Source organism: Empidonax traillii, unplaced genomic scaffold (genome assembly GCF_003031625.1).
Source record: "Empidonax traillii isolate 1590-97213 ecotype Southwest subspecies unplaced genomic scaffold, ASM303162v1 scaffold319:size813200, whole genome shotgun sequence".
NCBI classification, from domain to species: Eukaryota; Metazoa; Chordata; class Aves; order Passeriformes; family Tyrannidae; genus Empidonax; species Empidonax traillii.
In genome coordinates this window covers 422589-450164 of record NW_020955512.1, presented here as the reverse complement: position 1 = coordinate 450164, position 27576 = coordinate 422589, and the positions used below count along the sequence as shown (strand labels likewise).

Genomic DNA, 27576 nt, shown 5'->3' with positions numbered 1-27576 from the left:
TATATTCAAATTTCAGCAACAAAACAGGCATCCCTTTTGAAGGACTTATCGGCGTGGAGCACGCAGCGAGCTCGCGGCAGGAGCACATTCCTGGTTAAAACCACTCTGCTCTGCCCAACCCAGACCCTGCAGAACTAAAGCTGAAAGATGTCCTTGCCTACACCATGATGTCTCAACAGGTCCAAGGCACAAAAGAGCCAATGCTTTGTTTGAGGAGACTATTCAGAGAGCAATATCCATACCCAGGGCTAGGTCAGTTAGGGCTGCAGGCACGTACCTGTGCTGACTGTGGTGACCACTGGGTTATCAGAACACCAGTTAAATATGGTTATGCAGGTGTCCATAAACACGAGAAGCATTTATACACAGTCTGTACACCAAACTTGATTGTTTTCCTTGAAGGAGCCTCATTTTTCTCCCTTCTAGCCCACACAAAAGGGATGTAACAGGAAAGGTTACATGAGGAGACAGCGGAGAGATGCTCGGGAGAAGGGAACCGAGGGGCACACCAATTAAACCACGACTGCTGTGGATGCACAGGAGGGGAAATGGGAGATTGGAGTCTCTGTAATCATCGTGCACTTAGTCCCCCAATTCTAGCAGCTAATGACAACTTCCAGCCAAAAATCATGGAGCTACCCAGTCATTAAGCAAATGTTATAACCCTGGAGAGGGAAACGGGCTGTGTAACTGGAGGCAGAGCTCAGTTACGGGTCAGTAACAGAGGAGTGTCCCCAGGCACTTGTCAGCTAAAGCAACTCCATGGCACTAGGAGAGTTTTTTTAATCTCCACAGAGAACAAAGTCTGCGCCACTAATGCTCCCAAATATCAGGATTTTATGAGCCTCTGCCTTACAGCTCCGTAATAAAATGGCCTCAACGGGAGATCCCATTAAACTGATGAGGCACCCACAAGAACCAAAACAGGCTTCCAAAGCTGTTTACTCACCACCCCCAATATGAGGCCCAAAGAGCTCTGTCTGTCTGCAGGTGCCTCTGCCCGGAGAAGTCCTGGCAGTCACAAGGAGAGATTTTGGTGCTGGGAAGCACATTCTTCCCAAACAGTTGGCTCTTTTAAATTAATGACAAGGCTGTGGCACACAGACAGCCCAGGAGAGCAGTAATCCCACCCGGCATCACACAGCTCGACACAGCAGCACCCTCAGCCCAAGTGGTTAAGTCATCAACTGCCTGGAGAAGAGTCTTCCAATCCCAGCAAGCTCCAACCAGGAGTGGAAGATCATTAATTCAGAGCGTGAGGAAGGCTTTGTGAGGAATGCAGCAGAGACAGAAAAGCCCTTCAGCAGTACAGTCTGATATGTAAAACTGTCATCAGGGCAACGTACTTCTGATTATGTAAAACCACTACAAGGAACATGTACAAGGATAAAGCCTTTAGTTCCCATACTATACACCTGCCCAGACTTTAATTCCCCAAGGCCAGATGCCCAAGCTGGCTCTTTGAAGCCATCCTTCTCATTAGCCAAGTCAGAAGCTCTGCAGACAGCCCTGAACCTCCCAAGCATTGGGACCTGAGTAACCTCAAGCTCCACAAAGTCAACTGCTATCCCTTCTGCAGGCACATCAACTCACTCACTCGGCCATACTTTCTGCACTGGTTTCTAGAGAAGGAATTGAAGCACTTTATGATTTGACAAAACAAGGTCCAGATCACCTTGGGGGAGTTACCCCAAATGACACGCAGCTCAGAGAAAAATAGAGGGGTTTGAAGAGTACTTGAAGACGCAGCTGCTTTTTAGCAATCAAAAGGCTGCCTCCATCTCCAAGGCACTTCTAGTTAACAGTCCTGTGAGTAATATGAAGATGGACTGCACAAGCCAGGAGAGGGTTGCTAATACAGCTGCAGACAACATCACACAAAGCAGGAAGGCAGAGGCCAAGGCAAAAAATTCTGATGGAGTTTTAACTTGAAACTTCACAAAAAAGAGGCTGCAGTCATTACCTTTCTGAGCTTCAATCACACAGGCACAGCCCTAAGTCCGTTCATTAGTTAAAGCAGTACCAAAAATCTTAATAGGCTGCACAGGTATTTTTGAGGTAGATCTGAGATATAAGTCAAGCAATAAAGCAGAACCATGGGTGCTATTCAGCCCTCACACGGATTGCTTAATCTTCTCCTAGCTTTGGTACCTTCCCCTCCTTCACCCACCCATGCAGAGACTCACAAGACAAGCTATCATCAATGGCATCTACCACTGCACCTCCTGCCTACTCAAGCAATACAAGCTGCTCTACTTGGAAGAGTAATAATGAACTCCCCGAGGGCTTTGTTTTCATTTTGAAGAAGCAGTCTGTCCTCCCTCACCCCCAAACACCCAGCTCCATAACTCAAACGAAGATGTTAGTCGAGAAACAGCATTACTACACAGCGTAAGAAAAACTGTTGTCAAGGCTAAGTTGTTAGCAGAAGAAAAATTTCCCCCCCCTCTTGACAGCTGAGAGAAGCCTGTTTATAAATCTATCTGAACCTCTCCTCTCCAGCATCTCACCAGGAGCTGTTCCTCTAGACCCTACCAAGAGCCACTTTTGTGCTCTGTCCACCTCCCCTTTCTAAACCATAAATCCACTTTTGCAGGCTTCCAACACTCTTCTCCCCAGCTTCTCACTGCAGTAAAGCTCCAGTCACCACATGTGAGTCTCTTTCCTTTCCAGAATATTAAGACCTGCCAATAGTTGGCAGCAGCAAAATTAAATAAGAACTAATCACCACACTGGGCTTTTCAGTCAATAAAGCCGGATTATTTCTTCAACTATTACCTGTTCAACTTAGGATGTAAGTGTGGATTTGTAGCCCCCAGCCAGCAAAGGAATAGCCAACACCAGTGCTGAGAGAAAAAAAGTAAAAAAATCCCCCATGCACATCTGCAGTCCAGTCCCACTTGGTCCTGTTGAGGCAAAGCCATTAAAGCTACATTAAATTGACTATTCCAGATTTCCTGCTCACAGACTCACACTTGCACATACAAAATTAGAGTTCTTCTGACCTAGTTTCTGCTTCCTAGTATGTCAAAAGAAAAAGCAGCCATTCTGTACCCTCTCCACAAATATGAAACAGGGGAGCTCCAGTCTAGTTAACATATAGACCTGGAAATAAGGCTTTTTTTTCAAGCCAAAGTGATGCATTTGTACCACTGCAGAAGGTGGGTCCCACAGCCCAAGGTGCAGTAGCAATACCAGGAGAGGACAACAATGACATCTAAAGGTAACCTTCCCCCACCACTGCACACTGGAGCAGCCCAGTCCAAAGAAAAGCTATCCACAACCTGCACACATTCATCAAGGCAAGAAGGGTCCAACCCTACTCCCCATTCCTTCAGAAGCATCGCTAGCAACACGGTGACTCCAACTCATCCTGATGTCATTCAAGGGAGGGACAATGAGTCTTGACTTAAAGCTACTGAAGATCAACAACTGGCCTCCCTGAGTCTCACCACACTAAGAAAATGCTGAGATGTTCAATAACTCTTCAGACAGCACAATTGTACTTCTCCTTCATTTGAATTTATTCTCCCTCCAAATCAGACAACCCTCTCTCATTTTTAAATCTCTGCAGCACGTTCCATAGATCCCCAGGACAGACTCCACGAACTGTTTGCAGTTGTATGACAAGCCCTCCTTCCAGTTCACAGAAGACTGTTCATCCAGAAGAGTCAGAAGTCAATCAGTCCAGAAGCATCAGCAAAAGCCCTACTGCCAAGCGAACCCCGAGGTTTTCAATGCCACGTTAGATGAATGCAGCCTCAGCACAATCAGCCACTTCAACATATGCCTAATTCAAGCACGCAACTTCAGCGGGACGATATATAAAAGGCTTGGCTAAGCTCAGCGTCTCTAAAAAGCTACAGTGCCAATTATAAATCACATCTATAGTCCCCAGAAGATCTAAAGTCACTACCAGCATTGTACCACGCTTCTTGGGATGCAGACATCAATTAGAGCACAGCAGCTGGACGCTCTCCTCGCTGGAAGTCACTTATCTGCCGTTTCAGACCAATAAGATATTATTTCTAAATAATATGAGATCTAAAGATCTCATCCCTCGGAGAAATAAAGAGTTTCAACCTTGGCCAGCAAATGCTCGTGTCAAGATGAAATTGTAACCCTGTCACGATAAATGCTGTCAAAAGTTTATGGGGTCTCGAAGGAGTTGATTTAATTACTTACCAAGGCAGCTGTTTCGGGAACTGTGGCCTCTTAACGTCCCACTCCTAAAGACACCCTGTGTAAAGCAGGGCTGCTGCCAAGCTCACACCAAAAGCAGAAGGAACCCTCTCAAACACAGGCAAACATTCAGCCTCCAACTGCAGGTCATGCTTGTGGCTCTGTGTGTGGATGTCTGCAGGGGTGACAGCTCAGAAGCCAGGCTGCACCTTTCTGAGTCACTGCAGACTGCACACCCCGGCTTCTGCAGTGCTCACAGGAGGCTGCTGGGGTCAGACATCTGGGATTGCCTTTGTCAAGAAATGACAGCCCTGCTCCCTCCTTGCAGTGAGAGTTGTGGCCAGAGGGATGCCTTTAAAATGGGAGAACATCTCACTCCCAGATGCATTTTGGAGGGGGAAAAAAAAAAAAAAAAAGAAAGAAAAGCAATCTTAAAACCCTTTGCTTTTTAAAACTAGGATGGTTTTGTACCTCTATGTCTGTTTTTAAGTTATCGTTGCTGAGCTGACCAGAAGAGTTATCAGGGATTAAAGCATTGTGTCATTGTGACACCAACAACCCAAAGATTACAGCCTTCAACAGCAGGGATCTGTGCAACAACCAACACACACGCTGGGTGTGCAGGCAGGAATTCCAAGGAGCCTCAGGGAGACTCAAAGCCAAGGTCTCGTGGACCTGCTGGAAACCCTGCACACCACCTGAACAGAGGAGTTACAAGTGGGCCTTGAGAGAGATGACTGGTGGAGAGCCTTCCCCATCAGAAATCCCCACATCCCAGTTTAAAGCAGCTACCATTACTTTTCAATATTTTCTTGTCCCTATATACGTGTCTGGAGAACCAACACCTCCCTACTGGATTCAGTCACGTTTCTCACATTAGCCCAATTTTCACAGATCATCTGGAGATGGAGTTATCTCCTGGTTTGGTACTTTTTGAAGAGTTTACCCCCAGCCTTGTCACTTGTCATCAGCTCCTCGTGCTTGGCTCTACAAGGGCTGGTTAGCAGGAGAGGATCAGATAACTGTCCAGCAGCAATAGTTTCAAGAAAGGACAATGTGGGGACCAAATCACTTCAAACTATTGAGCAGAACTCTGCAAGAGAGGCTGTAAAAAACCCATAATCCACAAGCATACCAACAATCTGTCAAAACCATGTACTATAAACTCATTCCTACACTGAACTGTCTTGACAAAGCTGCAAAATTATTTAAAAGAATATCAAAAACATGTTAATTTGCACGTTCCTTATCTAGAAATACCTCTCTCACCCAACAGTTAACAAACTGTGGGGAAGGCGATGGAAGGCTTCTCACCTTTTTGCCTGCATTTCACAGATTGTCTCTCCAGCAATGCCAGACCCAGCAGGGAGTCTGAAGGTTTGGTCTTGACAGACACTCAAACTGGGTGGAAAACAAGGTCCCACAGCAAAAAGAAAGCTCCTGCCCGATGCATGCCAAAAAACCAGCCTGGAAGTCAGGGACCATCCACAGTTGCTGAAATGATTTTGCAAGAATGTTTTGCCAGGGCGTAAAGTATTTCCCATAGCGAGACTTCTGTATTTCTTGGTGGTTTCTTACACTGTGAAACACTCTCGTAAATTCAGGAAGATGCTTTTTATTTCAAATCCCAGTGCCCTGAATTCCTAAACATGGGGGGGGGGGGGGGGGGGGGGGGGCGGCAAGAATTATTTAATTTAGTTCTTTTGATATATGCATTACACTTTGGGTAAGACAAAGCAGAGGGACCTTTTCCACAGAGACATCCCAGAAAGACGCGCTGGTTTTGCTTTGCAGGTCCCCACGATGTCCCGTAAATCCAACCACCACCTTTCGCTTTCCGGAATCATCTGTGTTCCCCGTCAAATTACAGCCCCATGGTACCTCCCTGCCTTGGGAGCTCTCTGCTTGCTCTGGTCCCTGGAGCCAGCCATGACATTATCTGACTCTTTGCAGAGCTCCAGGGGTTTTTATTAGCTCACACGAGCAGGCTGGAAACGTGAAGGCAGCACACGCACAGCAGCTAAGCGAGCCCCGTAGGACCATGGGGACCAGCATGCTGAAGGCCAGTAGAGAACAGGAAAATAAAGCAGGCAGGAAAGTCCATAATATTTGGATTTTCAGCTGAGGAATCCCACCCAGCAGCATTCCAAGCCCTCCTGCAGGCACAGGGTACCCCGGGAGCCCCAGCATCCACCAACCACCCATCTCACCCCTGCCCACAATCCTCCCCCGTACTCAGGAATGGGATCGGCTCTTCAGGTCCACCTTATCCAGCCCCAGGGAGACACTGCACATCCCCACACGGGATTTGGCCTGCAGTCATAAACTGTGAGATTAATCATGTGGGTGTAGGGATGTGAAAAGGGGACGGGAAACATTCGTAACTGCTTCTAAATTAATTGCCGTTATTGTTATTTGATTTGCTAAACTCTCTGGGGCTAGATTTTATTTTAGAAAACTACGAACATATCAGATTAATCAACTTAAAATAAATGGGCTTGATTTATTTATTTCTGCTGTATCTACTCCTCTTTAAGCTTGGCAAGTCACTGCATTCTTTCCATCCTGTGAAAGAAAAAGAGCAGGAGCTTCGCTTTATTATTATTTTAAAGCGACCTCTACCAAGCTCAGCAGTTCCATGAGTTTAAATCATGGCAGAGGTATGTTGTGAAGGAGGACAAGTGCAAGGTTTCCACATGTTGCTGATGCTGGCTTTGCACTGGGAGCCCACCAGCAAAATCACACCACATAGCCCAAGGAAATCAGATCTATTCCCCTATACTTTATGCTTCCAGAGAGCTGAAAAAGACACCCTACCAGATTTCAACAGGGGCCATCCCAGTGGGACATATCCAGTCCAGCCACACTTCTTGCAGAAAGTCCTGCCAGAGAGGGGGAAGTTTAATCTCCTCTAGCCAGATTGTGCTGTTTCTGAATCCTCTGGAAGTTGGGTCAGCATCCTGCCCCCCTCCTAATCCCCTGCCCTCAGCTTTAGCAACGCAGCAATGCCTCTGCCAGCAAACTAAAAAGAAAAGCCCTCACATATATTATGCTGAAGAACATTAATCTTGTGTTCCACAGAATATTAAGTGGATTACATCTGCAGCCTCCAAGGAGAAAAATGTTGATTTCCATGTATCTTGTGCTATTATTCACCCCTATTAGTTTTTCTACCAGCCTAACGTTAGTCATGATAATTTCTTGTTAATCAATCAGTGCGGAGCTCAACTGGCTCGACAGACCAAGAAACGAGAGCAGGAGTGGGCACAAGAATGATCAGACCACTGTGGCACTGTTGATTCACAAGTCAACATTCAAGGCGAAAAACAACGCCAGCTTCATTATTTTCTTTGTGATGACTTCATGATGGGATGGCCCCTGGACATCAACATCTCTTTGGAAAGGTAACAAAACAGCACAATTTCCTTCAAAAGAAAATTGCTGACATCACTTGAAACTTGTCCTTAATTGAGATATAGCAAGCATGAAGAGATGGACATTTCTGGCCTGGAAACAGGATGAGGGAGGGGACTCAATAAAAACTTGATGTTCCTCTTCTCATACCCGTGGGCACTGCAGCCACCACCAGCACCTTTCCTAAACACCCCCTTCCAGCTCAGGCAACCCAGCCCTTCACTGGGTAACCATTCAAACCATCGCAAAGTGCCACCAGCTGACTTTACTGGAGTTTTACACTTTCTTTGCAGAGGTGTTAATGACTCTAAAAAAGCACAAGACTCGAATAAGCAGCTTTAATACCATTTAAATGCTTACGATCAGGAGAAACTGAGGGAGCCTGCAAGGGCCAGACTCTCAGAGGGCGGCACATCCATTGAAGCTGCTGCTCATGTGAGAGGAGTGTAAATTACTCAGCACGGAGTAAGCAAGATCAAAGCCACTCCAAAAGGATTCAACCCACTGACAGTGATGCAAAACTCAGCCCAAGCTTTTTCCGAATATTTCACAAGCAGGCTGATGAGTTTAAAAGGCCAAAAGGAGTGTTTTGATGATGCTGCACAAAGTAAGGAAGGAAACAAAATCTCAGGACATATGTTTCTCTCTAGACACGTTACACGACCAAGAACTCAGCTCCAGCTTGATACATGGAGATATTCATACTGTCTGTTGACATCTCGCTTGTCTGCGCAGGAAAGAGGCACACAGCTTTCCAGCTGTAATTCCCAGGCTCCCTCCCCTTTTTTATAGGTCCTAGAATAATTTCAATTCCACACAATAAACATCAGAACTGATAAGAATATCCTTATCAGATGAAGCAACTTACAGCTTCTCACGTGGGCAAGACAGAGAGCTAATGGCTAGAAAAGCAGATAAGGGTGCTCACAACCAGGAATCAAATCCACACCTTCCAGCAACAACACACCGTCTCAGAAAATAAAAAAAAAAAAAACACAGTACAACAAACTCTGCCAGGCCACCCTAAATCCTCAGAGAGCATCACCTCACCCCACCTAGCAGACCCAATTGGCCCATCACCACCTCTGCTGGTCAGAAGGGAGGGCAGCTGCTGCAGGTTTTTTATAAGCCAACTGCAGTGCCTGCCCAGCTGAGCTCCAGTCCACCTCACAGCCCCAGGCTACAGCAAGGAAGATAAATTACTGCAAAACCAAGAGTCTTTTGCAATTCTTCCCTCCTCTGAAGACCTGATGCATTGAAAAGGAATAATTCTCTATGCAGGGACACCACTTCAGCTATCAGTTTCCCCAGACTCAAAGCACTCTAAAGTCAGGATGGACTTTTTGTCTGGGGCAACACCGACTACCGCGATACCACAGTCCCTTCAGCATCTATCCCGAGGCCCAAACAAACTCCAGTGCTCCATCTCATCCCTGCCAGAGACCCAGACTGTTCAGTAATATTCAGACTCATGGCAAGCTGCTGGCAGCACAGCTGCACCTTGGGTTCCCCATATCACTTAGTCTAGACCAGAGGCACAGGATGTGATCCTCACCACTGAGTCTTCCCAAGAGCTCTAACCTCGTGGGTATTATCTCTCCATCTGATTCATCTCCTGAAAATTGACGCCTGCAAGTTATTTCCCTTCCCTCACGTCCCAAACATCACTGTGTTGGCAAGTATACAAGAAAAGCATTTATCCAAAGGAATTCGCTCATCAAGCCTTGCAGAAAATAAAACCACAGGTTATCTAATCTTAGGAGAGCATAGTTTAATGGCTGCAGCACAGGATGAGAGGCCAAAGGGTTTGATTTCTACTCACAGCTCTGCCAGAGTTTCATGGCTTGCAAGAGAATCTAGGGAAGATGCTCGACCTCTCCTCACCTTGATTTCCCCTGCTATGAGACTCTCCTAGAGCTCCTTTCCTCACAGGGGATCTTATCTACAAAGTCCTCATTAGCATGTGAAAAGAGTTACCAATCTCCGGATGTGGATGTGAAGCAGAGTCTGAAGGAGTGGAGAAGCAGCACTGGCCAGGGAGCCTGAAGACATCCTCTCCAGTGCTCAGCAGACCCAGCACACTGCACTCCACATCTGAAACATTTGAATCCTTCCCTTCTACTGGGAAGGGAAACACCAGCAATTTCCTTTTTCTTGAGAAAACTCAGAGGAAAGATTAAATTCCATGTCTCCATAAGTCCAGGAAATCACGTGAGATTTTTCCAGTGAAGTACTGAGAGACCCCCACCACCTCTAGTCAGTCACCTGCAGAAATACCCCACAGGCAACCCTGCCACAGAAGAGGATAACCCTCCCAAGGATAACCCTTGCTCTGGATGCCAATGAGTGGCAGAACTAGACTGATCAGAAGAAAAACTAGAAGTCTGCTCTCCCTGTCCAGCAAAATCTGGATGAGGAGGTAAGGAAAATCCAGACCCAGCATGGATGTGCCCCCAGGTAAGACCAGAGCCTCACTCCCAGGGTCTTCCTTTCGGCTCAACTCCTGCTGGGGTACATAAAGGGCTTTTCTGATGTTAAACAGAAACTCCCAGATGGAAAACAACTGAATATCAACAAGTTAGCTAAGATTTCAGCTCTGTTGGGGAGGATGTTGAATTACCCCATTGGGCCTGTTCCCATCTTTCCCAGTTGCCTCAATTAACCTTGAAGGCAGATCACATCAACCACACCAGTGCCAGCAACCAGCTGGGACTGCTCCAGTCCAGCAAGACCTTTGCCCCTAAGATACATCCACAAACTTCCTGCTTCCTCCCAAGTGGCAAAAGACAATGCAGTGTCCACCCTGGTCAAGCCACATGGAACAGAAAGGTCTCAGAGCAGCAGCTGGCTCAAGAACTTGAATCAAAAATAAAAAAGGTTCAGTCTTTTTAAGCAAAAAATGTCCTGTTGTTCCATAACTAATAGAAAGCAGAAGAGGTTTTATGGACTTACTGAGAAACGAGGGTGAGCATTAGAAAGCACATTTCGGTATTTCATGATCACAAGGTGAGCTGCTTGCATAATACTGACAAAGAACATGAATGCTGATATCACAAGGCAGTTATGAAACTTGGGTTTTAAATACTGAAGAACAATAACACAGTAATTAAGTCTCATAAATTTTTTTTTTCCCTTTTTTCTCTCTTTAAGTGCTAAGGCTGGTTTTCCAAAGGTTGGTAGATGCTGCAACCTTCAACTGTGGTATGACTGTCCTCTCTGAGGAGGTGCAGACATGATGGATGCCCTCTGCTCCCACCTCCTTGCAGCACCAGGGATCCATCCCACCCCACAGCCTCACTGCCAGTCACATCCCTTTTTCAGACCCACCCCGGGGGAGGCTTCAAGCTCACAGCAAGGGACGGACTGCGACCCTGTGAGGAGCAGAGCGAGGGAATAAACCTCAAAAACTGCATTCTGTGAGTTAACTGCTGAACCCCCAACAAGCTCCTCAGTCTTCCTCCCTGATGGTTTTCGACACAAGCACATGCTCTTGTGAATTACTCTCAGTGTGACCAGGACGCGCCACCTCCCCTACAAGACACATAATATGGAGCAGCAAAATGTCATGAAAATCAAGGGCAAATGAACACAGAAGACAGTCCCTCCCCCTAACACCACTTCTATTTTTAGGCAGCCATATTAGCTTGGAGCAGTTTTACTCGTTTCTGATAATGAGCAGAGCTTTTGCATCTTCTCTCGAGGACGTTTCCTCCGTGCAGGCGCTTTGCTTTACACCACAGCACGGAAGAGGTCACATCAACCAGCAAAAGCAAACCCACGACTTATTGTGAAAGGGCCTTGGGAAAGCAACTTCAGCTTTGAACTTACGCCCCCTCTCCCCTGTCAACCACAGTGCTCCGTTTTTTAAGCGGTGCAGCCCATCCACCTGCAAGGCGTCCCTCCCTTTCAGTCACACGATAAAGCCTTTGCCTATTCAAACCTGTAACGCTTTCACTCCACCCAACCCAGGTGGGATCCAGCTGCTCAGTGAAAACCAACAGCTCTGTTTTGCTTTATCAAAGAGCAAAACCCCTCCCTGCTGTGGGTCCCTCTGGTGCTGAAGCTGACAAGGATGGCCAGAGGCCCGAGGAGAGCTACCTGGAGCTGCCAACTCAGTGGCAGGACCACTGGGCTACAGTGGGAACTTGCTCAAGAATACGATGATAACTATCAAACGAGCAAGACAAAATGAGAATGTGTTCAAGACCTGTGTCCCACTGCACAGGCAGTTTCTTTTCAGGAAGTGATGTTCCTCTGACCCTCACAGAGCTATTCCTAACTACACACCAATTTTCTGCAGCGCAACCACTCGCACATTCAATGTCCTTTAGTTGCTTCAGACTGCCTTGATAGGAAGATCTGTCCTTCAGGTCCATCCCTTCATGTCTCCTCAAGCCTGAACCTTCCTCCACAGCCCCTCACCACCACCCTCCTGTCTCCTCGTGCCCACTCTGGTGCTGCACAAGGCAGTGGGATCTGTCAGTCCTGTCTGGACTGCCAACAGGCAAAGTCCAGAGGGCAAGAGACACCTTGGAACAGGTGGCAGAGGCGAGGGACGGTGCAGGTAGGCAGCTCCTCACCCAGAAAATGGAAGTGTGGCAGAAGCAGCCCGGGGTTCTCCGGCTGTTGTGGTGCATCACTCAGGGAACAGGGAAGGCAAGGTCTCACATATTAATCCCCCCCTTTTTTTTCCCTGAATTTTCAGTGAACTACTTGAAGTTATTTGCCTTTGGGATTATGAACTTTCAGGATACCCTTTTTCCACAATTATGAGATGCAGGGAAAAATACTCCTCTCTCAAGTTAATTTCTTATGTCAGCATTTCAGAGGATTTCATGACCACAGACAAAAATCATCAGGCTTCTGACAAGTGAGAAAGCCTTCCCCACGAGCAAGGTGCCCCTCTGCTACATGAAAGGGCACCAAGCCCCAGGCTGAGCCCAGGAGCCAGTCACTTCTTGGTGAGGTCCCTCCCCGATCACAAGCACCTTCACACCAGCTCTCACTTTCTTCTGTGGATTGTGAAATCTCATTTACTGAGGGAAAGCACTAGTTCAGTAAGAGGAAGCATTTAAGACAGGTAGTAGATGATTAACTAGTGAGTCCTCAAGTGAATTGCTGCAGGAGCACCACTGGTTCCTTAAGGCCATAAAAACCTTCTCATCCTTCACCCACTTGGCAGACGTCAGAGGAGCTCATGGAGGGGCAGTGCCTGGCAAACCCCTGCTGCAGGGGCTGACACAGCCACAGACTGCAGCTCTTCACCTCCCTCCCCCAGGCCCCAGTCTCCTAATTTTAAGTCTCCAGCCCAGGGCTCCTTATCATTGGTACCCCACGGACCTTCCCACAGAGGATCCTGTTCCTACCTTCCCGCTCTGCCATCAGCCAGGCTGCCCCACAGACCTCCCTCCCCGTGCTGAGACCACAGCCTTTGCAGAGGTGGCCATGGTTTTCCACGGTGCCCACTTGCACAGCTGAGCACCCACCCATCTCCCTCCCACCAGCAGGCACTTGCCACTCGCCCTCCAGCCAGCTGAGCCATCTGGCAGGAAGGAGAGAGCTATCAGGGTCCCCACCCTTGGGCAACATCACATCAAGGCAGCAGGCTGGGGAGGAGAGGTACACAGTGTTGTGTGGCTCTTTTAGGCCAAGGCCAAAGAAGAAGCAGCATTTTTGCTCAGAGCCATGGCCTTTTCACGATGGAGTCCCCCAGAGCCAAGTAAAGGTGCTTCAGTGCTCTTAAGTATCAGCTGCTTTTAGGCAATAATACCCTGAACACCCTTCTTCACCCTGGCCTTTACAGCACACCGTGAAGAAGTTACAAGGATTTAGCATTTTCTCCTTACCAGGTCATCACTAACAAGTGACTCATATTATACTGCAAGCGTGAGTCATCTTGGCAGAGGTCACAATCCTAAGTGACAACTACTTTTCAATTATTTCCTTCAAGTTGAATTAAAGGTCTATTGTTATGCTAATTTTACATCTGTTCTATCCCATCTTTCCTTCCACTGTTTCCAGAGCAACCTGGGATTTCAGCTCATGGTCCAAATCCCCTCTGGAAGAGCTCTTCCACCGCGGCGTAGTTAGAGGTAGTCACAAAACGTGGGTATGCCAATGGGAGTTGTCCTGGATGGGCTTCCAGTTATGGCACCTAATGGCTAAAGGAGCTCTCCATCCATCCCTCCTCCCACTGCTGCTCCACAGGGACAAGGAGCTGCTGTCCCTGCCTCCTTCATGCTTTATTGCAGCAATTGCTGAAGGATCCGGGGCTTGCCCAGAACTCAAACACAACCACCTCCAGGCTGACACATCACTTCATTGCCTCCATGAGCAGGGGCAAAGCTCAACAAGCAAAATCACTACGAACTATGCCCAGCATGACATGAATATTGAAGAAATTATTACATGTCACAAACATGGGCTGGTATAAAGAGGGGCATTTTCCATTTTCTAGCCAAGCAGCCCCACATTTCAACAGGACTTCAGCTTCTCCTCTCCACTCCTGTTCCCTTCTCTCACCCCACACACAACACCAAGCTCATCATACCCATCACAGCTCCCCAGCCAGTGAACCAGAACAGACAGCACCCTTGCCAGGGCAGGGCACGGTCACTGCAGGACACTTGGCTCGGGGAACACGGTTTTGCCCATTAGAAAACACAGCCATTACCAGGCTGGTCACCAGTGGAGCACTCTGTTGACATTTACAGCAGTCAAACACAGTCACACTGGCTGCGAGGATGGCTTTGGAGAGCATTTGTAAACTGCTCTCACTACTGGAATCCCATTTAGCTATTACAGCCTCTTCAGCCACACTAACACACCGATCCCCACAGAATAGCAATGGGAAGAGCAGAGTCATCACACTATTTACTGAAGCTAATCAATACATAAAGGCTGAAGATTTATTGCACTGAAGACAGCCTGTCTGCATGGCCAGAAAATGCATTCAAAGTCCTTTTCATTCTGTTGCTTTGGCCACTGTCTTTTCTCCAAGAACATCTTCCTAGCACACCCATCTTTCTTCCCTCCCAAAATGGTGGCATCTGCAGGCACACTAGAAAAGCCCCCTCACCCCAAACACCTACTCTGAGTATTCAGTGGGAGGGCAACATACCAAACCCACAAGTTTAAGGGCACTACCTCTCCCCTTCCGGCCACATTTCACATGCAGTAACAGGTCCGTGGCTATTTTGGCATCTCCCATCAAAGGGAATAGCTTGGAGAACTCTGGCCTGTGTTTTGAAGGAGGTCTGTGTGCCAGGGACACAGGCTGTGCCATTCACAGCTACACCATGTCGTCCTACTCCACTCAAGAGGGAAGAGTTAGCTCCATGCTTATTATCCACACATTTATATATGTGTGTATATATATATATATATAAATAAAAACTTTGTAAGTGCCCCACAAAGCCCACAGCAATATCTGACTTGCTGTGTTTTGGGGGTGACAACCCACAGTGCTGAGATACCCCATAAGTACCATGACCCACAACTGGGGAGATTCACTGAGCTGCACCAGCAAAGCTCACTCTCTGTTTTCATCCTGGATCATGTTTTGGGGAGCAGAAGCAGTAAGGCAACAGCCATCAGGCTTAGTGTTCCTGCAGCATCAACATGAATTAGAACAATGAACAGCTATCAGGTAAACACATTTTTTTTTGGTCACTGTATCAGCTATACGGTCCTCAGTGTAAAAGAATCACAGAATGGTTTAGGTTGGAAGGGACCTTAAAGTTCATCCCTTACCATGGGCAGGGGTGCCACCCATTAGACCAGGTTGCTCAAAACCCTATCCAGGCTGGCCCTGAACACTTCCAGGGATGGGTCCTCCACCATTTCTCTGGACAATCTGTTCCAGTGCCTCACCACCCTCCTAATATATCTAAGAAAGATGGCAGTGAGGGAGGAGATCTGTACCTTCACTTTTGCCAGTTTATCTCAAAATCACACTAAGCTTTTACACTTTTGTATGAAAGAGAAAGGAAGAGGCAAATATATTCTGATTTACAGAGAGATTTCTATTGTTGCCTGGACATCAAACAGCAACCAATTAGTCCTGTGAGGATCTGACCCACAAATTATGAAAATAAATGCCTCTGAAGCTTTGATCTCCTGTATTTCTATAGCATGCTACAGAGGTTATTAGACACATTTTATTAGGTTCAAGCTGTGCGATCTTTTCCTCAGCAAAGGCTCTACCACCTCCAATGCATCCTACAGTCACCATCCAGCAGATTAAGGGCATGGTCCCAAACAGTCACTTCTGTCATGCACTAAACACATGACTCAGCTGGCAGCAGGCTTTTTCCTGCTGAGTTTCAAAATTAGGAGAGAAGGGAATTTTTAAAAGGAAGTGCGGGGAAACTGTCAGCCACCTAAATTTTTTTCTTTTTTTTTTGTTAGTTTATAAAGGAATATGCATCCCAGGCAAAATTCCTGGCTTTTGCAGAGTGCTGCTTTCAGAACAACGAACTGTTCTAAAAGCACCACTAAAAGCACCACATTTTGCACCCCAAAATGCCACTGCTGCAGGGACCAAGCAGAAGCTGTAACAAAAGGCTCCGAGCGCCGTGAAGCTGAAAACCACACGTGCGCTCACGTGAAGAGAAACACCCACCCTCGCTGCTGCAGCAGCAGCAGCAGCAGCAGCGCTGAAAACCGAGAGGATGTTCCGATGCCATTGCTAAGGCTTCACTCAGAAGAGCAACTCACTGCTCGCAGCAGCTGCACAACCCGAGCGGCGCCTGCGCTCGCCAGAGGCCGCGGCTGTTTTCAGCCTGAGCGCATCCGTGGGAAGGATGGGACCGTGTCACCCGCTCAGGCCTGGCTCGCTGATGGGAGGGTGGCGTTTGCACAAAGCTGTTGATATCTGACAGGGTTCCCGTGGCAGAGCAGAGCTGGCTCCCTGCAGCAGCAGAGCAAAGCGCTCGCTTTTCGCTGCATGGGGTAACTCAGCACCTGAGCACGGGGCAGCAAGCGCTGCTTGCTCACCTCGGATGGAAGGAGGAGGTGATGCTATCCAATCTGGATACTCTAATGCTGCCCATCTGATTACCACCATCCATCATTTACTACCAACACACAACCTTGAACTTCTGCCAAGCGCAGCAGCAAATTAACCCGGAAAAGCAACATTCTCGATCACAGGGAAAGGAGGTTTTCGGATTTGCCATTACAAAATAAAATCAGGCGTGCAGAGGGTTATAACTGAATGCCAACTCAATTTCTTATCAGTGTTTTCCCAACCTTGGTGGCTTTTCCTCTCCTTTCACTAATGACCCATTGCGGGAGCTCCCCAGGGCTGGGGCCCAACTTGCTGAGCATCCTCATCCCACTGCAGGAAGGGGATGGATGTTCAGCCTCTTGCAGGGCTCATCTAGAAACAGCCATGGAGGAGGAGTGCAGAGAGAGGGGGAGTATCCGTTTCCCAAGGACCATGCTCCTCAGACAGTCCTCCTTTAGAAATCATAAACGATTTGCATGGAAAACATCAAATCTCACTTACACGAATTGTTTTCCTGAGCCCTGAGCAGACAGCCTGTCAGTGGCAATGAGCACTCACAGTTCAAAGTGAAAAAACAGGACAGGAGGAGGGGACTGGGGAGAAGGAAATTAAACCCACTGGCCTTACAACTAGGAAATGCCACCTCCCACTTAATGGAGCTATCAATGACTTAGACTGATGGTTTTCTACCTGCAGCCTGTTTTAATGGCTGCGTGAAAAGTAACAAGGCACCTGAGAATCAGCAAATGGAAACCTCATGTGATGGAAGCTCTACACTTCCTACCGGTGAGCAGAGCACCTGCAGAGCAGCTAGTGCCAAAATGGACATCCTCCCCACCCCAAGGGACAACAGCTTTTACTGATGCTGTTTCTCCACACCGTGCACCCTTTTGCCTGGTGGTAGCATTTCACTGGGGGAAGCACAGGAAATCTAGCAGGATTCTCCTCCCTTTACGTCTCAGGCATGAAGAAATGAGACAGGGATCAATACTCTGTCCTTGGTCTTCAGGTCAGAGGCAGAGAACTCCCACCGGTGTCTGTAATTACCCTTGCAAAGGGTAAGGGTGCATCAGAAAGAGTCAGGCAAGGGTTTGCAGGAGCAGCTCAGAGCCCAAGCCCAAGAGGTACTAGCAGCTTTTGTCTGCCCTGGCCCCACGTGAATGATGTCTTTCAAGGACACCTCTTCCACAGCTGGATGATTCATTTGTGGAGATTTACATACAGATCAAATGCAAACCACTTCCCCCCTCACCCCACACAAACTGCACCGCTACATCTGTGCGCCTGGCAGATAAAAACTACCTTCACACAGCAAGGGTAAAAACCTCCTCTAACTCTTCCCTCTTGCATGGATTAAAAAATCAGACCCTTCATTTTAAATATGCACACCAATCAAATGCTCTTTGTTGTTTCAAACCTTGACTCAAAGAAGTGCTTGCGCTCAAACTTCAGCCTGCTCAAGCACATACTTTGCTATAAATTCACTCCAAATTATTAATTTTTATGGCTCCCCAGCAGAGGAACACTAGTGAGAACAGAGAGACTCTCCATGCCTTTAAAAACACCATACCCTTTGGCATTGTGGAAGAGCTCCAAAGAAGAGGAAGAGTAACCACAGCACCAGTGCTGAAGGACACATGGAAAACTGCAGAAGAGAAGCATTTGGGGTGCACAACTCCAAAAGACAGGGGAAAACCTAAAATCAACCCTACAGAGAGATTAGACAGAAGACAGGCCTGTTTCTGTCGCAACTTTTCACAAGCACACCCAAGAATAAACATGCATGTGTAGAGGGTAAATGTCTGCACCGCTACCAGCACTCCTGGCTCAAGGAATGGAAGCGAGATGCAGAAAAGAGGCTCAGAGTTGGGCACTGCCATGCCTTTGGATGATTTAAACTAAAAGAGGAAAGATTTAGATTAGATGTTAGGAATAAATTATTTACTCAGATGGTAGCAAGGCACTGGAACAGAATACCCTGAGAAGCTGTGGCTGCCCCATCCCTCAGAATGTTCAAGGCCAGGTTGGATGGGGCTTGGAACAACCTGGTCCAATGAAATGTCTCCCTGCCCATGGCAGGAGAGCTGGAACTAGATGAGCTCTAAGGTCCCTTTGAACCCAAACCATTCCATCATTCTATGGTTCAGAGACCAGTATTCTGCTGCCGAGATTTTATGGTTAAAAACCTAAAAGGTTCAAATATACGCTAAGCATGTGGACACTGTCATGGTCCATAGCTTACACACGCACTGAATGACCCTGGAAGTGTTTATCCTAAGCAATTGTGACTATATATATTTCTTTGTTGAAGACCTGTCCCAAATTTTGCATCGTAGCATATCATGTAAAACACAGCACAGACAAGCTCTTCATGCCTTTTTTAATCTCCAGAAGTCATCTCTAGTCAAATTTGTTCCTCTTTCTATTTAGGAAGAAGGTGACCTTTACAAAAGCTGCCCAAATTCTGTTGAGCTTCAGAGCTTTTTTTAAAAGGTGCTGGAAGAAGAAAACTAACATAATGCTGCCAGGATAATGCTCCTGAGTGGTGGCTTGCAGTGCTTATCCCCCATTAAAGCCTCTTCTAAATCTTTAATGATGCTGAAATACGCCATAAACTGACAAAGTTCTGGAAACAAGACAATGCCAGCATGTTTGTTTTGAGTTTTGTGGGTTTTTAAACATGCCAGCTTTTATCTACACTTGACAGTGACCAACTAATGCAAACAAACGGCCACGAACTTCACTTCTATACAAAGCAAAGCCAAAGGAAGAGTAGTGACATTTTTGGGTTTCATCTAATTCTCCCCAGCAACAGCTAATACCCACCAGCTCCTTAATTCTGTGCTGTCTCCTCTCCAAGCCCGAGCATTAAAGGCCAGGCTTTTCCAAAACAGCTAATGATTTTGGGATCCAGCTTCCAGAAAGTGCACAATCAGCACTTCACTGGAGTAAATAACAAAAGCTCGGGTTTTACTAATGAGTTCAAAACAAAATCAACATTCAGGTACGTGCAGAAAACAATTACTTCTTCCCCCAAAAGGCCTTTCTTTAAAAAAAAATTCCCAACCCTCAGTCAATCCGTACATCCCAGGTAAGCTGGGTGACCTGTGCCCAGGACAAGCCCTTCACACAGAAGACAAGGGGCAGCTGTGAGCAGGAGGGTTGCTGGCCCCAAGCCAGTGCCAACCCAGGGGTTATCAGCTCTCTGAGAAAGGCTTTCCTTCCTGAGAGCTCTTACAGCCTCACACACACACACCTTGCCAAACACCCCAGATGAATCCAGCTGTGGCAGCTACTGCAGGAGAGCCCAGTGCCACCGCCGGCACATCAGCCAGAGGTCCGGCCCTGCAGATGGATGCAGCAGAGGAAAAGCTATTGACCTGAATATTTGAGAAGGATCAAGGCCACTGCCTTCAGCAAGAGATGACAGGCTCTTGCATTTGCTGAGACATTTAAAAAAAGAAAAAAAAAAAAAAAAAAGACGGGGGGAAAAAAAAAAACCAAACCCAGCCCCATCTTTCTGCTCTCTCCTATTGGGATCAGCTGTGCACTTAGCACCACAGAGCACGGCACACTGCATCCCTCCTGACGCTCATTCCCATTTTTTACTGCAAAAATCTGCTTCTCAAACATGCCTGTCAACAGCCTGTGTGAACCCCCATGTTAATCATTATTCTGCTAATAACACTGCCAGGTCACCCGGCTATTAAACACACCGAGTGGACTAGCAAAAATATCTCCTTGCCCATACAAAAGAACATTATAATGCAGTTTATCTTATCCCCCTGTCAGTATAATATGCAGCACTACCTGTTCAATGGCCTCATCGCTTTAAAATTACAGTTTTCTGCAACATTAACAATACTCATTAGCAGCAGCACCACCAGAACATCTCCGTTTTAAGAATCCCTCCGATGCCAAGGGCTTTACGCTGCCCTTTCCCGGCACGCTCAGCCCTCTGCACCCACACAGGGACACCAGGGTACCACGGCAGTGAGCACAGGGCACAGTGATGGATAGGAACGTGTCACGGAGGAGGCAGGAGCCAGCCTGAAGTGAGCTTACTCGATGCACCAGGCTGTGCATTTTAATCAGGATTCAGCGCTTTGTTCCTGGCCCAGCCGCCAGCACGTCAAACAGATGCGCTGCTGTGGTGGAGCCCGACGGCGTGGCCAAAATAAACCCCAGTGTGGCAAAAACAGGAGCTCCTGCCACCTCCTATGTCACCTTTCAGCCCAGCCCTACAAATCCCACCCCGTAAGCCAGTGGGCAGAGACAAGCTGAAATGAATGATGGCGTGCAAGGTTCTGCTTGTGCCATGCTCAGCCTTCAACAACACACTGCTGTCCTGCAAATCCACCTCCCTCCCTCGGGATAGGGGTAGGGAAGCCGAAGCAGAGGACAGGGCAAACTGGCAGTCAAAGGTCCACCTTTCTTACACACATTTGCTTATTGCTTATAAACCCCAGCCTCCTGGAACATTTCAGTGATTCAAACTTGGAGATAAGTGGCCTGAGCGTTTCCTTTCCCCCCTGCTGGGAATACACATCATCCCCTTCGCCAGATTTTCGAGTCACTACCTGCTCCCAGCGTTTCACACTGCCCTCCCTCACCCCTTCAAACACGAAGGCAGCACAAGAGCAACATCTCCCCCACCCAAACTCACCTACAAACCCTCAGCAATGTGACACTTCTTTTCTAATAAATAAAATTTTGCAAGGCTTGGGGAATTACTCCTCCCTGCCATGTTTTGTGCTCAGGCAGCAAATTTACTATCGATTTCTGATTCAGAGCCCATGGAATGATTCACGCTTCGTGCCCTATCTGCTGAATTTATGACCTTTAACAATTATTCTAAGTGCTAGGAGAGCTTAGTTTAGAAGAAGATCTATTCCTTGGCAAATTGAGCTCCTATTCTTGTCTTGCCTGCAAACCACTCCATCCCTCATCATTTACAGGAAAGTGTCAGAGCAGGTCTCTCCCTCTGAGAGGGGGCAGGAGCCCTGTGCTGCCAGACTGGTCACTGCTGGGCAGGGGGGACACGGCTTTGTACCCCCACCCCGCTGTCAGTCCCCTCGTTTTAGGTCCCCTTGTTACCCTGCAATGCCAGCACAGCTCTGCTCACAGACCAGGCGCTGCCGGCGGGTCTCCGGGGGAGGCAGGGAATATACATTTCCTCCCAAAGTGAAAACAAAACCCTGACTGTATCTGGTGTGCATTGTTATTAAAAAGCCACAAACAGGGGGGAAAAAAAAAAAAAACAACCACCCTAAGCATGTGTGGATACAGCTTTAAAAAGAAATTTTACCCTAGTTCAAATATGCTTCCCAACACAGATGTTAAAAAAAGAATATTAAAATAAAAGAACGATTTTCAGAGGGCGGGGAAGAAGGAGAGAGCCCCCTCCCCCACAAATGACACCTCTCTCCTGGATTAACTCCACTGGATTCAGCAACCTTTCTCCCAAGACATCTTCCACCTACGAGGGTAAATGAGCTCCAGGTCTGTTTTTAAGCTGGATGGGTCCCCCAGTCCAATCTCATCTACAGTGTGTATTGCTGAGCAATCATTTACACTATTAATCAACCAGAAACTCACCAGGAAGAAAGTAGGGCAAGTGAATAAAGATAGATTTCTCTCTTTTTTTTCCCTTGCACTGAAGCAAATAATATTTCTAAAAATACACTTGTGCAAGTCTTCAGCGGATTCTGCTTAATTTTATTTATTTGTCTATGCCAGCAGGCTGCGAGAAGCAGCCTCACTGTTGCCTCCCGCATAAAACGCTGCTTCCCTCAATGACTCCCCGTGCTCGTTCCTTCCCAACGAGCCGTTCTTACGGCCAGGAGGATGGAGAAAGGGGGAAAAGGAAGAAAGTTACAGGAAAAAATGGACCGGGGGGGACATCAGGCCACAGCCCACGCCGAGGCTGACACGTCTGACGAGTCTGACATTTCAAGGGTACACGCCGGGCTTCTTTTTCCAGGGGGGCGAGGAGGAGGCAGCGCGCAGGGACACAGCGGGAGAGGGATGGAGAAGGGCTGCGGGGCCGGGAGAGAGGGGGGAGTGCGGACTCTGGGGCGCAAGCCCCGCACCCCGGAGATGCCCGATCCCACCGTTCCCGTGGGGGGCTCCGGGAGCGCGGGGGGGGGGGGGGGGGGGGGGGGGGGGGGGGGGGGGGGGCGGCGGGAGTGGGGACCGGCCCCGCGCCCCACGGCCCCCCCGGCGCGGGGACCCGCCCGGGCGCGTCCCCGCAGGGCTGCGCGGGTGCACTCACACGGACACGCACACACCTGCCGTGCCCGCAGCCCCGCACGGCGCCCACATACACACACACATGTTCACGCACACACGTGTAGGTGCACACACACACACGCACATGCACCCGCAATCCACATACATGCGGGCGCACATCACACATACACACACACACACACACACACGCGAAGCCCCCCCCCCCGCCGGACGGAGGGATGGAGGGATGGCGGGATGGAGGGAGGGATGGATGGATGGATGGATGGATGGCGGTGCCTCTCCTCCCGCACCCCCGCCCCGCGAGCCCCGGCCCTGCGCCTCACCCGCAGCGCCGAGAGGTCGATCTCGTCCAGGCTCCGCGCCGGGGAGTCGCTCGCCATGTTTCCGCCGCCGGCCAGGCGGCCCCGCCGCCACCGAGCGGGCAGTGGCGGCCGCCGCGGCGCTGGCGCTATTTAACGCCTCTCCTCATGCGGGGCGCCGGGGAAGGAGAAGCCGCCGCCGCTGCTGCTGCCGCCGCTGCTGCCGCCGCCCCTGCCCCTTCCGCCCGCAGCGGGGCTTGAGCTACGGGCGGCCAGGCAGGCAGGGCTCGCCGCGGGCTGCGCCGGGATGGCGGCGGCGGCGGCGCATCGCCGCGCCCGCCCCGCACCGCGCCCGCACGGCCCCGGCCCTGTCTGTCACCGCGGGGGCGGCGCCGCCCCGCCGCCAGGGGGCGGTGCCGCGCGGGGGCGGGCTGAGCCCCCCTGAGGGGCGGGCGGGGGCTGCGCCGGGACCGCCGCGCCGCCAAGGGAAGGGGGGACGGGATGGAGGCTCGGGAGCCTCGCTGGGGCGCCCCCGGTGCCCCGCAAACGGGCACGTTCGGTACACACACACACACCCCCGGCTGGGAGCGGGAGGAAAGGATCCAGGCTGGACCTGGGCAGAAGGGTCCAGCGATCCAGGCTGGGCCGGGGCGGAAAGGTTCAGGGGGCCGGGCTGGACCTGGGTCCCTCTCCCACCCCAGGAGGCCAGTGGTGCCTGACAGCTTTGGTGGGAAAAGCTGCTCCGTTTCGGGCGCTGAACCCAAATTCTGCCAGGCAGGAGTGTTGGGAAACACCAGGGCCTGTCCAGCAGCCGCCCGCCCGCCCTGTGCTCCTCGGGATGGCTCAGCTCCAGCGCTGGCCCTTCTGCAGCTGGATCCACATCTCACACCTGGATTTGGCAGCCTCTTGCCGACCTGTTCCCTTCCGCACTCAGGAGCCACCCCAGCCCTACTGACTCCTGTTCTTGTCCCGAGCAGGAATAACAGATTGATGCTGTGTTTGGAATTGGCCAAACCCCCCTCCAAAGCCAGCAATAGCTAGGTAGAGTCAGCTTTTAGTTGTCCCTATTTCCCTTTTTCGGATGTGGTTCCTGCCAAACCAGGTGCCATATATAAATATATATGTATAAAAAAATCTGTTGCCTTTGAGAGAACCGTATGGAAGCTGTACTTACAACATCAACTTGTGTCAGGAGCTTACAATATGCAGATCTGGGAAGCGGAAACCCTACACATGAGTCAATTGGCAGGCGGATGGGATTTTCTTACGCTTTCTGATTGGAGATGTGCTTCAAAAGTAATAATAAATGGGTTCACAAACAATTGTGCAGTTGTGGGGAGGGTGTGTGCTGCTGCTGCTGGTGCCGGAGGTGCAGCCTTTCTGGGCAGGACTGGGGGACACAGTCAGACCAAAGGACAGAAGGAGATGATGAAATCTCCTCAGGAGCAGTAGGATCAGTGCCATTGGTGCCTCCACCCTCGGCAGCAGGGCGACTGCATCCCTGGCTTATCAGCGTTATTTGTCCTGATGGCAGCAGGGGTGACAGGAACCCGGGATGGCAGCACCAGTGTTTCAGCTTGCAGGGCTGTGAGGGTGCAGCAGAATGTGATTTTTTTTTTGGTAATGAACTGCCCAAGTGGCAGGTAGTGGAAGCTGTACAGGGCTGCACATCACCTGCAGCGACAGCAGCCTGCCTGGATTTATCCCCTTCTCCCAAGCTACAAATCATCACTCCTCGATATCATGCAGAGTCATTAGCCCTCACTTGTATATAAAGAGGCAAATTTCATCAGAATGCTGAATTCAATAAAATAAACACCCAGGACTCTCTAAGCACCCTCCCGAATCTTTCGTGGTGTTTGTTGTTTTTTTTTTTAAACCAGATGTTGTCCGTGTCTGTTCCAGCCTGGAGATTGCAATGCTGCGCTTGTAGTTGGGAAGCTGGAAGGAAAACTGCCTGGAAACTAGTAACAAACCAATGCGAGGCTTCCTCCTGCTGTCATTGTTCTCTGGGAGAGAAGGGAGGAACAAACAGGATGAGAGAGGACACGGGTTTGCTCTAATGTGCTTTCCATCCAAGAACACAAGGGATTATTTGTGAAAAACATTAGGATTAATACATACATACATAAATATACATATCTATATATATTTCTGGTCCTGCAGACTGACAGATTGCCCTGATCCTCAGCATGAAAGCAAAGTCCCAAGCTAAGCTGCAATTTTATTATGATCTATCCACTGCCTATCAAGATGGGAAAAATGTAGAGGACCCTCCTGTTGCCACTGACATAAGGATTGCATAAAGTAATAGAGGGAAGTGACGGGAAAATCCCAGAGAGGGCTGCTGTTTCCAGGCTGCCTGCAGAAAGGAGCAGCCTTGGTGGGGAGATGTGTGCCTGGTGACCTCTGGAGATGCCAGGACTGCTGCACAGTCTGTACTGGTGCCCAGCCAGGCTGCAGGAAAAGCTAGAACTGGACAGTTCTTTTTTATCAGGAAGCTTTTTCCATAAAAAGTTAAGTTTCCAATATGTTGCTCTTTTATTTATTTACTTACTGGTCTATCTGTACACTGTTTTTGTGCCAGGAGCATCTAAACAAAGCCTTGCTGTTGCAGTCACCGTGACTCAAAACAGAGCAGTCGGTTGAACTGGCTCAAAATATTTTGCTGTGAGTCAGCTCAGCAGGAAATTGTGTTTCCACCTGACAGGTCCCCCCTGGTCAGGGTGGCCGGACCCCGCTGTGTCACACTGTGGCCCCTCTTCCCACACGGTGCCCTGTGTTCCAGTCAGTGCTGGCAGAGCTATGGGTGGGATGCAGCACAGGCAGCTCACTGAGGAGCCAAACAAAGGCACTGAGTTGCCACATCCCATCCTCCATTAAGCAAAAGCCATGAAGGAGAGCACAGTCCTTCTCAGCTCATCGACATTCCCCAAAACGTCCCTCATCAGCTCCATACTCGGCATTCCTACTGCCACAGAAACTGGGAATTTTGTTTGGTGACAAACCATTGTTTTCCCCATTTCATCTCTGTTTGGGAAGTGGGGAAATGTGAAAATACCGTATTTCCCACAGGTTTTGGTCAGCCCGGTGAGCAATGAGCACCTGAATGACCCAAAGCTCTGCTGTCAGCAGTGGAGGGCCAGTGTCAGTGACCCTGAGATCACCGTTTTTGATTTACTCATTGAAAGGCATCAGCTCATATATAAACTATCTGGGTCACTTGACCTCTGCATGAAACTAAATTTAATTAACTGACAGTTAATTATATCGTGAGGGGATGTGTGTAGAATGAGTAAATCTAAGTGACACATCAGCCCTTGTCCGATTAGCAGCAGCTTCAGGTGCCTTGGACTTTGGATCGTTATCCCAAAGGTGATCAAGAAAAGGAAAGAAGCAAACAAGGAAACACATTTGGGCCCTGACACGGATTTTATTCCACCACCACATGTGGATCACTTGCTCACAATAATTCTGTGACCACTTACCCCAGTTTTTTCTGGTTCCCTGTGTCCAGGCAGGTTTACCCCAGCGTTAGGCCATGTAAGACAATACTTGAAGGACTCTGCACAAACTGAACTGAGGATTCTAAAAAATTAATACTCTATAAAATGCATAATAATTGGGGTTTAGGCTAACATGATAACATGCAGCTGTGTTAAAAGGCACTCAGAAATGACTGGCTAAGTGTGCCCTAACCTGTATCTATTGATCTTCTCAAATGCACTTTAATTGATTCATTATCACTTACTGATTGCTCATCCTCCTGCTGATAGGGGTTCCTCTCCAGGGAGAAGGGTGTTTTTCTATTGCATCCTTGGAGCTGAGCAGGACTACATGAGGGAACCCTGCTGCCAGGATTTTTCCTGTAGGTCTATAAAAAAAAATAAAATAAAATACCCCCAAAACAATTCATTGCTCCCTCAATTAGGCACTGTTCAAGAACAAACCCCTGTGTAATCACTGTGATGGGAGAGTAAATGGAGAATCAGCAAGGGCTCTTTGGAAAACCCTTCCTCCACAGATTTATACCCAGGGAACACCAGGGTGCACTTAAATAGCAAAGACCTGGGGCATCACAGAGAAAGAGGTGGTGGATGGTTCCCTTCCAGTAGCTTCACTTGTGCACAGCATCCCTCCAAGCTGCTGTTCTTCCCCAAAATGTTGGACACCAAGGGCCAGCAAAAGGTTTCCTTTATGCCTCTTCCACTGCTCTTTGCTGTGCCTTTCCCTGGTTTACGTAGCTCAGACTCACCCCTTGCCTTGCCTCAGCTAAGAGAGGCTTCTCTGGGGTGGCAAGTGCCTGCACCCTGTGAAGCACCGCTGTGTTATTTACCAGAATGTTAAAATTTAAATGGAAGTTGCAATTTTTAGGTAAAGCAGAGCTGTAAATAATAATGCCTGTGCCTCCCCAGCAGA

At 48.8% G+C, this 27576-nt stretch overlaps 1 protein-coding gene across 9 annotated transcripts in view; it reads right to left on the bottom strand.

Moving 5' to 3' along the window:
- Positions 1–23353, bottom strand: part of TNIK (TRAF2 and NCK interacting kinase) — a 154192-nt gene extending 130839 nt beyond the window's left edge. For 7 of the 9 annotated variants that reach the window (XM_027891331.1, XM_027891332.1, XM_027891333.1 and 4 more), the window contains exon 1: positions 23182–23352. In XM_027891331.1, coding sequence (XP_027747132.1) covers positions 23182–23238 — 57 coding nt within the window. In that variant the 5' untranslated portion in view covers positions 23239–23352. Of the gene's footprint in view, positions 1–23181 lie in introns of all 9 variants that reach the window. The other 2 variants (XM_027891330.1, XM_027891338.1) reach the window with 1 other exon arrangement.
- Between the last annotated feature and the right edge of the window lie 4223 nt (positions 23354–27576).